Source organism: Bos mutus, chromosome 17 (genome assembly GCF_027580195.1).
Source record: "Bos mutus isolate GX-2022 chromosome 17, NWIPB_WYAK_1.1, whole genome shotgun sequence".
Lineage (NCBI taxonomy): Eukaryota > Metazoa > Chordata > Mammalia > Artiodactyla > Bovidae > Bos > Bos mutus.
Window position 1 is genome coordinate 4,193,086 of NC_091633.1, and position 16,477 is coordinate 4,209,562.

General features: G+C 62.0%; 2 protein-coding genes across 2 annotated transcripts; one reads left to right on the plus strand and one right to left on the minus strand.

The window, feature by feature from the left end:
* Positions 1 to 3,804: 3,804 nt before the first annotated feature.
* RASL10A (RAS like family 10 member A) lies at positions 3,805 to 6,846 on the plus strand. The gene is made up of 3 exons (XM_005887489.3): positions 3,805 to 4,512; positions 5,577 to 5,701; positions 6,007 to 6,846. The coding sequence occupies exons 1-3, from the start codon at positions 4,294 to 4,296 to the stop codon at positions 6,272 to 6,274; spliced, it is 612 nt and encodes a 203-aa protein (XP_005887551.2). The 5' UTR covers positions 3,805 to 4,293; the 3' UTR covers positions 6,275 to 6,846.
* Positions 6,847 to 6,974: 128 nt separating this feature from the next.
* Positions 6,975 to 12,453, minus strand: GAS2L1 (growth arrest specific 2 like 1). Its single transcript, XM_070385899.1, has 6 exons — positions 12,295 to 12,453; positions 10,717 to 11,368; positions 9,256 to 9,363; positions 9,075 to 9,171; positions 8,809 to 8,980; positions 6,975 to 8,294 (listed from the first exon to the last, which is right to left on the minus strand). Exons 2-6 carry the CDS (start codon positions 11,347 to 11,349, stop codon positions 7,265 to 7,267), a joined length of 2,040 nt encoding a protein of 679 aa, XP_070242000.1. The 5' UTR covers positions 11,350 to 11,368; positions 12,295 to 12,453; the 3' UTR covers positions 6,975 to 7,264.
* Between the last annotated feature and the right edge of the window lie 4,024 nt (positions 12,454 to 16,477).

Genomic DNA, 16,477 nt, shown 5'->3' on the forward strand with positions numbered 1-16,477 from the left:
ATATATATTTGTTAATATATAAAACAAAAGAATAGGAATATTTATAGTGTAAATTACAAATTATGTAACATGTACTTTAAAAACTGAACCCAGACTTCATTTGGGTTTCTCTAGTTTTCGTACTCACGTCCTTGCTGTGTCCCTGGACCCCACATTCCATGTGGTTGTCGCGTTTCCTCAGTCTCCCTGGGTCTGCGAGAGCTCCTCAGACTTTTTCTGTGTCATGACTTTAACCGTCCCGAGGAGTGCTGGTCACATATTTCGTCGACTGTCCCTCAACTTGGGTTTGTCTGGCGTTTTCCCCACGGTTAGCCTGGGGTTCTAGGTTTTCCGGACAGAGAGCAGGGAGGTGCCCTTCTGGTCACGTCACGTCAGGGGTGTGCGCCCTTGCCACGGCTTAGCGCCGCGCGCCACGCTGCATCACTTGGCCGAGGCAGTGTTTACAGCCGTCTCCTCCACGAAGCTGCTTCCTCCCCTTTCCACACTCTGTTGGGAAGCAAGTCACGAAGCGCAGCCTACACTGCATGGGGGCAGGGGACAGCTACAGAAAATACTTGGAATTCTTCTGTAGGAAAATGTGTTTCTTCTCCTGGATTTATGTATTCACTCAATCATTTATACCAGTTTGGATTCATGGATATTTATTTCATAATTTGGGTTTAATCCAAAAGTGCATTATTTATTTTATCGCTTAAATTTTTTAAGCTGTGGCCATTGGGAGCTCTTTCAAGTAAGCTCTGTGTCCCTTTAACACCCCCGTCCCTCGGTTTCTTTTTTTTTTTAGCTTGTGGGATCTTAGTTCCCTGACCAGGGATCAAACCCATGTCCCCTGCAGTGGAAGCTCAGAGTCCTAACCACTAGACTGCCAGGGAATTCCATCCTTTGGTCTCTTTTGAGCACTTCCTTCCTTTCTGATATTATGAGATGTTCCACCTCATCTTTTACTTGTCCTGCTCCAACCCTAGCACCAGCCTTCTCCAGGGAGCCTGGACAACAGAATCAGAAACCAAGATCTGGGTGCTGGGTGAGCTTGTTGCTCATAGGGTCGCCCTTAGAGCAGACAGAGCTAGGAAACACCTGTCTACACACTTAGCTGTGCGCACACACACACCTGCCTTTGTTAACCAGTGGCTGCGTGGGTGCATGCTAAGTCACTTCACCGTTTGCGACCCTATGGACTGGATCCTGCCCGTCTCTGTCCATGAGATTCTCTAGGCAAGAACACTGAGTGGGTTTCCGTTTCCTTCTACATAACCAGTGGTTATTTGCATAGAAACTGAGATCACTTTATATGTACAAACTTAGTCCTCCCGCTAGCCTTCCTAGATTGTCTTGTTTTCATCTTTCTATCATCTCATTTCATCCCACAACGGTATGAGTTGAATACCATTATTGAAGCCCTGTGCTGCCTCCTTGAGTCCTGGTGGTTGTAGAACCCCACGGCCTTCAGGCGGTTGACGGAATCAATGCGCGAGGTCTTACAGTGGCCACCAAGGACCCAGCGTGCATGAGGCATGGAGTGATGAGAGCTTCCCCAACTCAGGACTTGGGAAGGTGAGTTAAGCTGGAACAAGTGACAGACGGTGGGCAGGACAGACCGTGATTAATGGGCAGTGCACTGACCCGATGGCTGGGCCAGAGGAGTCCACAGCAGACACCCCTGGAGCTGGACACGGTCCATGGCGCTCAACCCCAGGGAGGGGCTGGAATCAGGCAGAATGGGGAGAAGCCTGGGGCCAAGGTCAGGCAGCGGCTGACACGCAGCCCAAGCTCTCTGGCTTACTAGTCTTTGGGGAACCTGGCCCTGGGCTGCCTGCTCCTGTCTTAGCTTCGCTCCCACAGGGCCACAGGCACCGACTCACCTCCTCCTGAGGTGCTTCTAGGCCCTGATGAAGATGGGCTTCTCAGAAGGTCGGCTTCAGTGGCCCAAGGTCCTGGGTTCCAGTCCCTGTTCTGCCTCTTTCCTGCTGGATCCTTCTGAGCAAATCCTTTCATCCCTGTGGGCCTCAGTGAGCACACAGCACAGGGCTGGGCACATCACAGGTCCTCTTTTATTTATTTATTTATTTAGGCCACACTGCACAGCCTGTGGGATCTTAGTTCCCCATCCAGGGATCGAACCTAGGCCCCCCTGAAGTGGAAGCGTGGAGTTCCAACCACTGGATGGCCAGGGAAGTGCCCACAGCTCCTTGATAAGTGAGAATGTGTCGCCCCTGTGGAGTCTGCACGACTTTGTGGGGACTTTTCCATATGCTGTTCAGAGTGCCCCGGAAGAGGGCGCCCTGTGGGAAGTGAAGGGAAGACGGTTTCCAAGCAAGGCCATCAGAGCCGGCTCCCACGTGTAGGCGAGAGGGTGCTCGAGGCAGGTGTGGTCCCAGCGAGTGCCCTGAGAGAGACTGTCCTCAGGTCAGCCCCACACCCTGCTGGCGGTCGGCAGGGCAGACGGGGCCTAGTTTATTTACTCCAAGGAACTGAGGCAGCTCACAAAACCCAGAGACCTGAAAAGCGCCAGAGGGAGAGTCAGGTGAAGGGAAAAAGCCCACAGTTGGAAAGCAAGATAAAGCCGCTCACTGGGCCTGAAGAGCTGGCACGCCAGCCAGATGTAGCCACAGCCCTGGCTCCGAGCTCCCTTAGTGGCCGAGAAGAGTGAAAGCCGACCCAGGCCCCTGACCCAGGTGCCATCGCCTGCTCCCCAGGGTGAACCCCCTTCCCCGCTTCAAGACCCAGCTGCTCGTCCCTTCCCTGCGTCCCCTAGGCTGAGGTGAGCAAGTTGTGCTCTTTTTCTTTTAAAAAAAAATCTGTCTCGGCATCTTGGGAAGCAGTTAAGATTGGGGCTGTTTGTTGCAGAGACAGACAAGCGAAGTGCTTGGCCAGCGCAGAAACGGTGATGTCTGTGCGTGTCCCGCAGTACCCAGGCATCAGGGCTGGTCAGAGATGTGGGAGACCCACCCCCACCACCACTGCAGGGGCAGGGTGGGCAAGCAGAGGACGGGGCTGGTAAACCCAGACTTCTCAAGCCCTGATGGGGAAGGAAGGAGCGTCCTGCTGGCTCCAGGAGTGGGGATTTGGGCTCTGGGAACTTAACATGGAGGTTGTGGGGTGTGAGAGAAAGCTACAGGTGGAGACTTAAGCAGAAAACTTGGCCTTAGCAGTGAGGGAAGTGGTGTGGACCAATTTCTGCCTCTTTCAGCCTTGTTGGGACAGGGATCTGGGGCACACTGGGTTCAGCACCCTCTGTCCCACACCCCCTCCCTGATGCCCTTATTTAGTGTTGGCCCCCGTGTGCAGGAGGGACAGGGGAGAGCTCCTCACAGGAGACCACAAGGGGAAGGTTCAGGGACCACCTGCTGACCTGCAACCCTGGACAGCAGCCCCCTCTCTGGCCTGTTTTCTTCTCTCAGAGACACCAGGTTGAGGCTTCAAGGATCGTGTAGGTAATAGCTTAGTGTGGGGCCTGGCACGTAGTAGGAGCTCAAGAAACGGTGTGTGCCTTTGGTGGATGCGGAGCAGAGCCAGCGCAGTACAGCGACTCGCCCAAGGTCACACAGCCGGGCCGGATCCGATCCAGGGGCGGGTTTGCGAGGAGCCAGCTTGGGGGAGCGATGTTTGGAGGAGCGGGCGCGGACGTGGGCGGGAAGGGAGTTCTATTTTGGAGCGGATGACAGCGCGGAACGCAAGGGGGGCTGGGTCCCTCCCTGGGCTCCCCGAATCCCAGTCACCTTCCCGCGACCCTTCCCGGGAGGGGCGTCCCGGGCGGGTAGGGGGGAGCGGGAGGGGCGGGCAGGCGGTTACCTCATCGCCGCCTCCGGGAGGCTCCACTCGCTGCACGCTGCTCGCTCGCGCGGCCGGCTGGGGCGGCGACTCCGGGCGCCGGAGCGAGAGAAGGACGGAGGGACTGAGGCGCCGAGAGGCAGCGCCGCCCCCTGCATCCTGCTCCGCCGCGGGACCCGCGAGGCGAGGAGGTCCGACCTCGGTGCCCCGTGCTGTCGCCGGCGCCTCCAGTGGCGCTGCGGGGCCGAGGCCGTGTCTGCGCGCGGCGCGCTCGGTCAGTTCTCTCCTGAGCTTGGCACTCACCGGAGCTGCTCGTGCGTCCGCCGTCCGCCTGCTCGGCTGTCTGTCTCTCCTGTACCACCAGCTCCGACCTCCAGCCTGGCCTCCCTGGGCCCCCGGTGCTCCAAGGGGCGATGAGGAGCGCGGCGGGGCTGGGGCGCACGGGGCAGGGCGCGCCGGGCGCACAGAGCGGCTCCGGCCCATGAGGCTTCCCAGAGCGGGGCGCAGCAGCACGCGCGGGCCATGGGGGGCAGCCTGCGGGTGGCGGTGCTGGGCGCTCCGGGCGTGGGCAAGACGGCCATCATCCGCCAGTTCCTGTTCGGTGACTACCCCGAGCGCCACAGGCCCACGGACGGGCCGCGCCTCTACCGGCCCGCGGTGCTGCTCGACGGCGCCGTCTACGACCTGAGCATCCGCGACGGCGACGGTGCTGGCCCCGGTCAGAGCCCCGGGGGGCAAGAGGTAGTGGACTGAGGGGTGGGCAGGGGCCTGTGACAGCATGTGGGCGGATGCTCGGTGCACACGTGCGTGTCCGCGTGGACGGCCCGGGAGTACCCGACTGTCCGTGGACTGAAGGATCAATGTGTGTCCTGGCATTGGTGGTTTTCACCTCTTCTGCCAGTATACAGTTGCCCCAGCTCAGGGCCAAAACCCGGCGATTTTGCAGAGTGGCTTTTTCTCGCTTGCTTAAATTGCTATTTCTCTGCCTCCGCTGGTGGGTGGGGATTAGTGCATGGGGGAGCATGGTCCTGCCTCCCTGAGAGTGAGTGTTCCGTGTCTGGAGCCACGAGCAGAGCCGCAGTGGGAGAGGTTGAAGCCAGACACCGGGGTGTCCGTTCTGAGGGCATCATTCTCTGCTCCCACATTCCTATGACCTGCAGCCAAGACTTGTTTAATAATTTTGCAAAGTCCAGGGCAGACTTTGAATCCTTGGGAGTTGATGCGTTCAAGAAGTGAAGAGGAAAGTGCAGGCAGGATTAAGCAGGGCTTCCTGGTGAGGGTGGCATTTGGGCTGAACCGGGACGGATGAGTGAAATTTTGATTAGAAGAAGCGGCGGAAGCATTTCCAGGTGGAAAGAGCAGCGTGTGCTTCGGCCTAAAGCCTAAGTGTGTACAGCTGCCGTTAATCGGTGGTCTCCGCAGGCTCAGGAACACGGGCCCAGGCTCGGAGGCAGGAACTGCTCCTGAGGGCGCCCGGGGAGGGGCGGGGCCTGGCCCGAAAGAAGGAAACCATGGGAAACAGAGGAAGGGGCGAGGAACGAGACAGGCCTCAGGGGAGAGGAGACCCAGAGAGAAGAAGGGCTGGACGCTGACTGGCTTCAGGCACGGTTTTAAAAGGTATACCCCAGCGGCCATAAGGACAGTAAGGCCCAGGGAGCTTGCGGGAGAGGGCCACAGACGAGGAGGAGAAGGACCGAGGCTTGAGCGTGAACTGTGTGGGTTTCGCGTCAAGGCTCGTTGGAGAAGGTCTGGACGCGAGAGAGCAAGAAGAGGGCTTCGGCAAACTCTGGCCTCCTGCCCCCCAGGAGTGGCCGGACCCTAAAGACTGGAGCTTGCAGGACACGGACGCCTTCGTGCTTGTCTACGATATCTGCAGCCCGGACAGCTTTGATTATGTGAAGGCGCTGCGGCAGCGCATCGCGGAGACCAGGTGAGGTGCGCCGCCCAGGTTGCGTGTCAGACGGCGGGGAGTGTTTGTGGGTCTGGCTGGGCCTTTTTTCCCCAGAGGTGAGTGGGTGGGCTCTTCCGCCGTCCTGGGCCAGGTCTCAGGCCTTTTCGGGCCTGGCCTCTGGCCCTAAGCGGTCTTTGGTCCTGGGTCTTTGTGGGTCTGGTGTTTGCTGGGGGTTCTCTGGGTGCAGGAAAGTATGCTCCTTAGTGTGTATATAACCACTGGAAGGATTCTCCGGCCATGGGGGGTCCCAGGCACTGCGACCTTCATCCTCCTTTGGCCTCCAGGCCGGCGGGCGCACCTGAAGCGCCCATTCTCGTGGTGGGCAACAAGCGGGACCGGCAGCGGCTGCGGTTCGGGCCGCGGCGCGCACTGGCTGCCCTAGTGCGCAGGGGCTGGCGCTGCGGATACCTCGAGTGCTCCGCCAAGTACAATTGGCACGTGCTGCGACTCTTCCGGGAGCTGCTGCGCTGCGCGCTGGTGCGCGCACGCCCTGCACATCCGGCTCTGCGCCTGCAGGGGGCGCTGCACCCGGCGCGCTGCAGCCTCATGTGATCGAATTGGAAAAACGCCGCTTACGGCAGGGAGGGGCCTTCTAGTTAACTGGAACCGGGGACTCGGATTGGACGAGATTGCCCAACTTCTCTTGGATTGGACAGGACAGTCTCCTCCCTGATTGGCTGAGGAACGCTCCCGCCCAGTGTCCTGGGCGACAGGGTTTTCTTTGAACCTCATTGGGCCCAGCAGGCCCCATTGGACAAATTAGTCCTTTCTGGGACCTCATTGGGTCACGATCCGACTGGATGAAAAGGACTTGGCTATGAATCTGATTGGACACGCTCAGACTGCTCTTGGAGTTTCATTGGACCAACTGTTAAGTCACACCTCTCGGGAGGAAATAAAGGGGAAGCAAGGTGCACCTGGCATTTCTGGGATGGCAAGATAATCTTGGGGAATGCCCTGATGGTCCAGTGGTTAAGACTCCAAGCTTCCACTGAAGGGGCATGAGTTCGATCCCTGGTTGGGGAACTAACATCTCTCATGCCTCACAAAGTGGCTAAAAAATAAATTTTGTGCTTCCCAGGTGGCGCTAGTGGTAAAGAACCTGTCTGCCCATGCAGAAGACCTACACCTAAAGGTCAGGGCTGACAGGCATTGCCCCCTCGCAGTTGACTCCAGAGTCCCAACCTGTAATGAGGGTTCTCATATGGATGTGATGGCCCCAAGGCCGGGTCTCCCAAGACGCAGACACAAGTAGCTGGAAGAAAACTTTACTGTCAGGCTCTGCAGGGCCACGGGACCTCAGGAAGGGTCCTTACTGGGCTGGTCCAGCCTCCTCTAAGGCATTCAATAACATTAGTAATTAAATAGCAATGCTCATCCCCCAAGCGGAATGTACACCAGAAGTCCCATTGTGCCATGTGGTCCCGAGGGGTCTGGTTCCATGAGGTCTGGTCCCCAAGAGGCAGGGGCACTCCCTGATGCAGAGGGGTTAAGGCCACAAAGGAGAAGGGACAGGGGACTGGGGGCAGCTGGGCTGGTCTGTCACATCCAGGAATCCGGCTCGGTCTTCGGGCTGACTGAGCGCAGGGCATGCCAGGTCCCGGACCCCGTGGGTCCAGGTGGGCGGCGGGGGCCCCTTGGTGTGGGGATGCGTGAGGGTTTCCGATCTGGCTGTGTGTCCATCCGGCCTCGTGCCCAGGTCCTCAGGGGCTCTGGGCCGGCCAGAGGACTCCCGGGTGCATCTGGTGGGCCCCCTACACCGGGGCAGGGGCTGCCCTCATCGGAAGAGCTGGACAGGGCTGGGCCTCGGGGCCCGGGCAGCCCATTGGCCATCCTGCCAGAGTCCCCGGGTTGGCCACACTTGCCACCCAGGACGCTGAGGGACGAAGAGGAGGAGCTGGAGGAACAGTAGGCTGAGTCAGGAGCTGGAGGGTCTGGGGCCCGAATTGGGTCAGGGGCTGGTCCACTGGGGGTCCCACCAGCAGCAGCAGCCTCAAGGGCTCGGGCGTTGGCTAGGAACTCCTCTTCCAGGCGCCGAAACAGTTGCTGTTCCTGCTTTGGGTCAAGCTGCAGGGGTGTGCGGAAGACACTGGCCGGGATTGTGCTCAACTCTGGACTGGGGCTGGGGACCCTGGGAGCTGCAGGGCTGTGGGCACGGGGAGTGTGGGGGCTGCTTCTGCCCGAGCCCCCACTGCCTCTGCCCCGCGGCACCCAGGAGTGCTGCCCATCTCGGTCCCGACGCACCAGCAGCACTGTCTGCTCTTCACGGCTCTGACTCCGGGCCCGCCGGGCAGGGCTGGGGGCCGACAGCTGGCCTCCCCTGCCTCCTGGGGCCCCACGCGGCCGCCCCCGATCCAGCCGGTCCCGGGACTGGCTGCGCGGGGCAGGAGGCCGTCTCGGGGAGACCGGGGTGCCCGTGGTCACCCGCCGGCTGGGACGCTCCCGCCGGGGGCCAGTGCCTGAGTCTTCACTGCGGGCACCAAGGGGGCCGCTCTGGGCCGAGGAGGCTGAGGAATCGCTGTCCCCAGAGTAACGGCGGGAGCGGGGATTGGGGGGCAGCTGGTCCCGGGCCCTGGGGCAGGGGAACAAGAGAGAAAGGTGGGGCAAGGCAGAGAGACCCGGTGCACAGAAAGGGTGGGGAGGGGAAGGAACAGGCAGACGCATGGCTGCGGGCGAGACACCTGTGGTGGTGGCGGGGGTGCCAAGGGTTTCTGTCCGTCCTGGGGACTTCCAGGGAGAAGTGAGAAATTCTGCCACAGCTTCTCGCAGCCAGGGCCACCCTCCGCCACCCCACCCCAAGGCAGCGGAAGAAGCAAGGCCCCAAGCTCCCCGCTCCTCAAGCCTCCAGCTTCCTGGGCAGGCCAGAGGGAAGCTGGGTTGGATTGGCGGCCACCCAGCCCCCAGGGCCCGCCCAGCTGTGTTGTTCGTTTGCTTGGGTTGCCATGGAGATGGGAAGCCAGGCCCACCCCCACCCACGGGAACTTTTCCCAGGGTGTGAGTCACAGGAGGCAGCGTCATCCAGGCCAGGGCGGGCGCCCCCCACCCCCACCCCCTGGACCGCGGTCCCATGTCCTCTCTCCTCTCACCTGAGTGGGGTCTCGGGCCCCTCCTTCGAGCTGCGTAAGCCAATGGGTGTCACCTCTGGGCGGGAGCCCCGGCGCTCGACCCCTGGGGCTGGGCTACCAGCTCGGGGGCTGGGGCTGGGTGACACTCGCTGCGGGGAGAAGGTGCGGGTCCTGGGCTGGGGCGGGCGGTGGGCTGCAGGGAGAGAGGGCGGGTGCCGCGTGAGGGGCGGGGCCGCAGAGGTGCACGCCCCCACGTTCCCGCCCCGCCCCCGAGCCTGGACACTGACCCGCGGAGGAGCAGCGGCAGGGGTCGTGCTTGTCCAGGTAGTGCTCCAGCGTGTCCCAGCCGCCTCCCACACGCACCATCACGTGGCTCCTCAGCACCTGTGGGAGCCCGGCGAGCGCAGGTCACCGCGCGTCCCACCCGCCTCCCAGGCTCTGCCTGCTCCGGGAGCCCCTCTCTCTCACCCGCACGAAGATGAGCAGACTGGAGTCTCCCACGCGGTACTTCCCCTCCGAGACCTTGATCATGGGAAACTGGTCTGGGCAGGTGCAGCGCCCCAAGATCTCCCTCACCTAAGAGGAGAGGCTGGTGGTCAGGGGTCAGGTCCCTCCTCCCTGGGCCTGATGTCAGCAGCTCCAGGGTCAGAAGGAAGTAAATCCTTCTGTAGAGCAGAGGCTCCGATTGTGTCGCCCTGGACTTGAGTGCCACCTCTGTACTTGACCTTTCACCAGAGCTCCTTCCCTTCTGACTACTGAGAGGGCAGGGAGCCGACCAGGACGAGGTGAGGAACTGCTTCCTTTAAGTCCCTGAGCCCTTGGGGGAGTCCTCACTCACTCCCCCTCACCCATTTCAGAGACGTGAATGTTGAGACCCACAGAGAGGCAGGTTCGGGGAGGAGGCAGGTCTGAGTACAGAGGACCAATGCCATATGGAGGCAGCAGTGCCACGGATACGTGGGGCACACGCAGACACCACCATGCACAAAGAGGTCACTGGTCCGGCCAGCACACATGGCCAGCACGTCTGCCCACATGCTCCCCAGGCCAGGAGCTGCCAGGCTGGCTATGCGGGCAGCCCCACCCGCCTCCTCACCCACAGCAGAGCTGCTGAGAAAATGAGCAGGTGGAGCCTCCGGTGACCCTGGCCCGGGGTGGGGTGGCAGCCTCTGCCCACAGCCGTCCGGCTGCCCGCCTCCAGGATGGGCACATCCCGTCCTAACCTCCTGATAAGAAGGAAACTCTTGGCCAGGCTGTGGGGGTGTCAGGGACACCTAGGTCCCGGGAAGAGGAGGAGGGAGCTAGAGTCATGGTCTGGCACCTTCTACATGCTCAGCATAGAGCTCATCCCACAGCTCTTTGACAGGATGTCAGCTCCCAGTAGCATGTCTACTCTGTGCTGGGCTTCCCAGATAAGTCCCGGGGGAGGAGTAGGGACCCGAAGAGCCCCTGGGAGCTTCCCTGGGCACTCAGGTAGCGCCTACTGTGCGCCAGGCACCTTGCCCTGGACCATGGGCCCCATTCAACCTCGAGCTCAGTGATGGCGTGAATGCGGCGGTCTAGCAGTTGAGTGCAGGGAGGTGTACTGGAGGGGCTCAAATCCCCAGAATGTAGAACACTCAGCGCTTACCTGGGGCACGGTTAGCACCGAGAGGAAACAGGGGGATCATAGTGCCATGGGGCAGTGGAGGCTGAGTTTTCTCGCCAGGCCCTGTGACCTCACCCAGCACTTAGCCCTCTCTGCGCCTGCCTAACTCTTTGGGGCCGGGTATCCACTTGGTGCTCAACATACACACGCTTTCCCCGGGGCAGGCTGTCCTGCAGCCACGAGGACAGGCCGCGGAAGGTTGTCCGCACCACCCTGCCTGCTGGTGCCTGGGTTGTGCTAGAATAAGCCCGGCCACTGGGCACGCGCACTTGCGGACTCACCAGCTCATCGAGGTTGCGCAGGTCGCTGGGCGTCATGCGCGGCCCACGGGCTGGAGCTCCTGGGGTGGCGGTGGTCTCGGTGGTGTCTTCCCCGGCACTGGGGGTGTTGGAGGCCGGGGGCGTGGCGCGCAGCTCCCGCTCAATCTCCTGTTCGAACTGCACGAGGCGAGGGGCCAGCAGGCCGAGGCGGGCGCCGCGCCGCGCCACCTCCAGCAGGCACAGCACCACGCTCTTCTCGTTCTTGCGGAGCACCAAGTCCTCCGTCTCGAACATGAGCACTTCAGGCACACCCAGCTCCGCGCGGCACCAGCCGATGAAGGTGGCCACGTTGTCTCGTGCCATGAAGGAGCCGGGCACCACGCTGTGGGCCTGGAAGGCCACCCCGCGGGCCGGCCGCGCGGCGGCCATGGCACGGGCGGCCTCAGTGACAGCGTTGGCATGCTGGCACAGGGTGGTGCCCGTGGCCAGCCCCGTCAGGAAGCCATCGCCACCGCTGGGCAGACCCAGACCGTACAAGGCGTTGAGCCACTCGGCCAGGTCCTCCTTCATAGCCTCCACGTAGGCCTCGCTCGAGCGGAACGGCCGCACACTCTTGGCCGCGGAGCCGGCGATGCCCGCCACGGGGTCTGCCATGCCCGGGCCAGCCGAGTCACTGTGGGCAGGGACACGGGTCAGGATGGTTGTGGACCCAGCAAGTGCAGCACAAGCTAAGCCGCTGACCACCTGCACCTGCTTGTCAGTTCAGACCAAATGCCTGCATTTTGAGAAACTTCTCGCCTCTGTTTACCCGTCTGTGAAATGGATACAATAATAGAACCTTCCTCAGAGGAACTAATGGGATTATTTTTATAAATGACCTCAGTGTCCATAAGTGTTGGCTGCTTGGTTCTTTCGGGAAGAGGGATTGAGAAGACTTGTCTGAGTCCTCCTTCCTGCCCAGGCAGGGAGGCCCCCATCTTACTGCCCCTGTGAGAGGCGAAGAGCTATGCCCGAGAGAGAGTAACCTGCAGCCCTGGACTCAAGAGTAGGAACCCTGGACCCGACCTCAGAGAGGGGTTAGATCCGCTGCTCAGGCCTGGTGGCGATCCCACTTACTCCGGAAAGATCCCAGGTCCTCCCTCAACCCGTTTACCCTAAAGACTGTGTCATTATAATACCGACAGGACGGCAGCAGCAGTAAAGCAATTGCAGTGACGGTGGCCAGGGCTAAGCGCGCAGTGATATCTCCATTTTACAGATGAGGAAACTGAGGCGCAGAGCTCGCTCAAGGTCGCACAGCAGTGGGTAGCGGAGCTCGGCCCTCCAGCCCCGTGTGGCGGCTCCGGCGGCCGGCCGGGGGCCAGGCCCCTCCTCCAGGGAGCCTCCCTAGCCCGACTGGTGCCTGTGAGCCGGGACTCGGAATGGCTGTCGCCAGCCCTGGCCGTCCTCTGGGCTTCTGCCCAGAGAGGGTGCGGGGCTGCCCAAGGTCACACAGCCCCGGGAAGCAGAGGCCCGCGGCTGCCGCCACTGGGTCTGCTTCTCTGTGTGCCGGGCAGAGGGTGCTGGGGGGTGGGGCGGGGGGGGGGTCCCTGCACTCACCTGGCTCATCCCGCGGCCTCGGGGAGCATCGCCCCGGCTGGGCCGGAGCCGGGCAGGCCGCCGAAGGGAGGCGCCGCCCGAGCCGCAGCCGATCCCGGTCCCACCGCCGCGTCCTCCGCGCCTGCCGTCTCAGCCCCGCCTCCCTGGAATTCGGATCCGGCCCGGAGGAGGTGGGCGGGGCCGCGCGCTCTTAAAGGGGCCGCGCTGTTCTTGGGCTGGGACGGGGCTGGAGCCTCCAGACGCGGGGCGGGCCCGGGACCCGGCCCAGCCCTGAGCAGAGGCGGGACCGGGTTCCCCGGCGACTCTGCCGGGCCGGAGGTCCCATCCTCAGACCGGGTCCATTCCCCCTCCTTGGTCTCCTGGGAAGGGGTTTGGGCGTTTTTAGTGGCACCCCCTCCGCAGATGGTGGCCTCCCCTGGTGAGCCGCATGGCCTGTTCCAGAGAGGAACTCAGGAAGAGATAGGGGCCCGGGGCTGCGGAGTCACCTCCGGCCGGCGGGAGTGGACCTCCTTAGGTCCGATAAATGAGGCCGTCCGGCCTTGGGTGGCGGCTTCCTGCCAGCAGCGCTGGCCTTGGGGATGGGGAGAATGGCTCTGTTTTACCCCCATTCAACCAGTGGCTCCTCATCAATATTCTTTGTTAAACCCTGAAGTTAGGGGAACCCGTTTCTCAAATAAGAACGCTGAGAGGAGGGCAGGGAGGGGACTGGCTGAGGCCCCTGTGTCTGAGGCTTCGGCCCCTGCCCTGGACCACCTCTGGCCGCTCTGGTTGGGCACAGAATAAAGGCTGGAGGAGTGGTTCCTGAGGGTTAAGCCTGGATGGTTTCATTTCAAACTGCAGAGGAGAGACCTGCCCAGACCAGCGGGAAATCCTGCCCCCTGCTGTGGCGGGGCGGGGACGCCAGGCCTGGCTGGGCAGTAGCCTTGCTGGCCAGGCGGGGCTGCTGGGGGGAAGCACCACCAACAGCAGCCAGTGCTCAGAGCTTTAATTAATAAAACCCCTACTGTGTGCCAGGCCTGCTGTACTCTATGGGGGACGCTCTTATGCCCAAACTAGGACTCAAGTCTGGAGAGGAGCTGGTGGCGCTGGGATTTGACAGATGACTGTTACAGAAATGCCTTCTTTCAAGGATGGGGCATCCGTCCGGTACCTACAGTGTGCTGGACCTCCCGGTGCCAGGCTGCTCACGGGCACCATCCACTGCGTCCTCGCAACCTTTCAGAAGGGGGGGGGCTCTCACCTCAATACCCAGATGGTGCAGGTCCCACTCTACCTTCCCAGCACCCCTTCCTCCCCATCGCCTAGTGAGGAAGGCCCGTGCCTAGATGTGATACAAGCTGACACTTGCTGAGCGCCTACTGAGTGTCAACGACGCTGCAAACCAGGAGCAAAAGACAGAGAACGAAACGGAGCCGGCTATGAGGCTTACAGTCTGGAGAGATGGCCCTTGGGGTGCTGTAGGGACAGGGAGCCAGGAGAAGGGGTGGGGTGGGACGGGCTTGTCCTTTTGGTCCAGGGAGCAGGAAAGGTGAGGGAGGGAGCTGTGTGCGTGTCTGGAAGGGCCAGGGTGAAGGTCTAGGTGGGCCTGTGCCTCCTGGGTTGGAGAAAGGGGAGGGGGCCTGTGAGACTGCAGAGGAGCGAGATGCGGGCGGGGCCTGGGACAGCTGCGGACGGCTGTGTAGGGCTTTGTGGGCCATGCCGCTTTGCACGGACATGGGAGCCACGGAGGGAGTTTGGAGCAGGGGAGGGCTGTGACCTGACTTATCCCTGTGGCTAGGGGCAGGGACCTAGGAGGGAACCAGGTGGTGCCAGTTGGTGAGAGAAGTTGAATTTTGAGGCTGTATTTTGAGGGGAAAGCGGGTAGAATGTGCTGGTGAATGAGGTATGGGGGTGAAGACAGAGTCCCAGGTTTCGGGACGCTGATACCTGGGGAGGACAGGTTTGCTACAGACGGGGCCGGGTAAGATTAGAGTGTGGAAACGAATTCCCAAAGTATCCTGTGAGGTATGACGCTGTTTGGTATTCTGCTTCTACAGTCTGGGGAGACGGAGGCCCAGAGAGCAAGGGATGTGTGTGGTCAGCAAGCTGTACAGGATTTTGACCCCTGCTTCTGTCTGCCCCATGACCTCCCTGGACGCGGGCAAGTTCAGACTGGACCCAGGCCTGCTGTTGATCACTGGATGCGATGGTTAAGCTCCCTGAGTGGCGTTTGCATGGTCTGTAACGTGGGACAACAGCTGTCACATCACGGAGTTGTGAAAATACCGTCACTCAGCCCAGCGCCATCAGGGTGTTCATCCACTGCGCCGCTGAGGACCAGGGCCCCAGGGGGCACTGTTTCTGTCTGCAGCCCCGACTCCAGCGTTCTGACTCTAGACACATGGCAGGTGTGGTGCCCACTGGTGTGGCCAGACCCACGGCCTGGGCCATGGAGGACTTTGGCTTTGACCCCCTCGTCATAAGGTGACTTCTCCTGGCAGGACCAAGAGACGCATAGACGCTGCTGGAGGGAGGAGAGGTTTGGGCTGAGGTTGTCCAGAGCCCATCCCTGCAGACCTCACAGGCCACCTCCGAGTACAGAGTGCTGTGCTCCCACGCAGCTCGGGCAGCGGGCACGTGGCTGGATCTCCAGTGTGGGCTGCTGGGTGCTAGCGCGCAGCCCGCTGGCCTTGGTTGCAGCCGGAGGTTGGATGATTACCTCGAGGGCCCCCACCCACCATTGGCGCTGGGCAGCTGGGGTCCTGGCCGGCTCCACCCGATACCTTCTGGCTTAGACTGATGCAGGAGCGCGGCCTGGGGTGAGTGGGTGTGACCCACCAGGGGCTCAAGGCTGCCCTGTCCACATGTGGGTCCAGCTGTGACAACTGCTCCTGCCCTGGCTGCGGGGCGAGTGACCACAGCTCCTCTGAGCGGCCACCCTGCCCCGTTAGAGGCCCCGGAAGGCCTGCTCTTGCCCCAGCCTCCCTGTGCTCACACTCGTCCTGAGCCCGGCCTGTCAGGACTGGGCTGGACCGGGCAGCTCCGGGGCCTGCACTGGCCCCGGGGTCGTGTCCAGCCGTCCCTGCCTTGGAGGTGAGCCCCTCCCTGCAAGCCTTTGTTCTGAACGACATCCGTCTCAACTGACCTTTCAACCTGCACCTGGACCTGCGAGGTGTGGCCTGTGCTGGAAAATTTGTTGTGTGTGTGACTGGGAGCTCCTGAGAGCAGGGAGTGGGGCCGCGCCCGTGGGCTCCAGCCGCCTATGCGCAGCCTCGGGGTCAGGGTTGCGAAAGGGCATCTGAGGGCAGAGGCACCCGGGGCGGCTTCAGCCCCAAGACCGGTCACACTTGGTGGCTGTCCTGAGGCAGAGCTGGCTGCGGGCCGGGGAGGCAGCCGACGGGCATCAGGCATTTAGCCCCAGGATGCATGTGTGCGCGCGCACAGGCTCTGAGGCCCAGGATGCGTGTGTGTGTGTGTGTGTGTGTGTGTGTGTGTGTGTGAGAGAGCACAGGCTCTGAGGCCCAGGATGTGTGTGTGTGTGGGTGTGTGTGTGTGTGTGTGTGTGTGTGTGTGTGAGAGAGCACAGGCTCTGAGGCCCAGGATGCGTGTGTGTGTGTGTGGTGTGTGTGTGTGTGTGTGTGTGAGAGAGAGCACAGGCTCTGAGGCGCCCCCTCGGCCCCCCAGGGCACCGACCCACGGAGCTGGACGTGCTGGGGCAGCGCCTGGCACAGTGCAGGAGCCCAGTGGCATCTTGGGTGTGTTCGGGCCTTGGCGGGGGAGCATCTGTGCCTCTGGCAGGGACACACTGGCCTGCGTGGTGGGACCGCAGGGAGGCAGGCTGAGGGGGCAGCTCAGGTCCCCAGGGCCTCTTGGGGGTCGTGGCAGGCGCGGCGGGAGTCCTCGGGGGGTCGGTCCGAGAACAGCAAGGGCAGCCTTGCTGGGTGAGAGGGTGGCGAGAAGCTGGGACTGGGTCTTGGTGGGGACAGTCTGGGCTGAGGCCTGCGGGAACAGAGTCCATGAGGACAGAGGACACTTCCCCTCTGGGAATGGGGTGGGGGGAGGGGGCCGGGTGAGACCCCCCCAGGGAGGGGCTGGCACCTGAGGAGGGCGGTCAGGACGCCTGAACAAGCGGAGACCCGGGGGTCAGGGGCGCACGTCCAAGTAGGTATGTGGTGGATGCGGAACAGAGGCGGAGAAGGGTGAC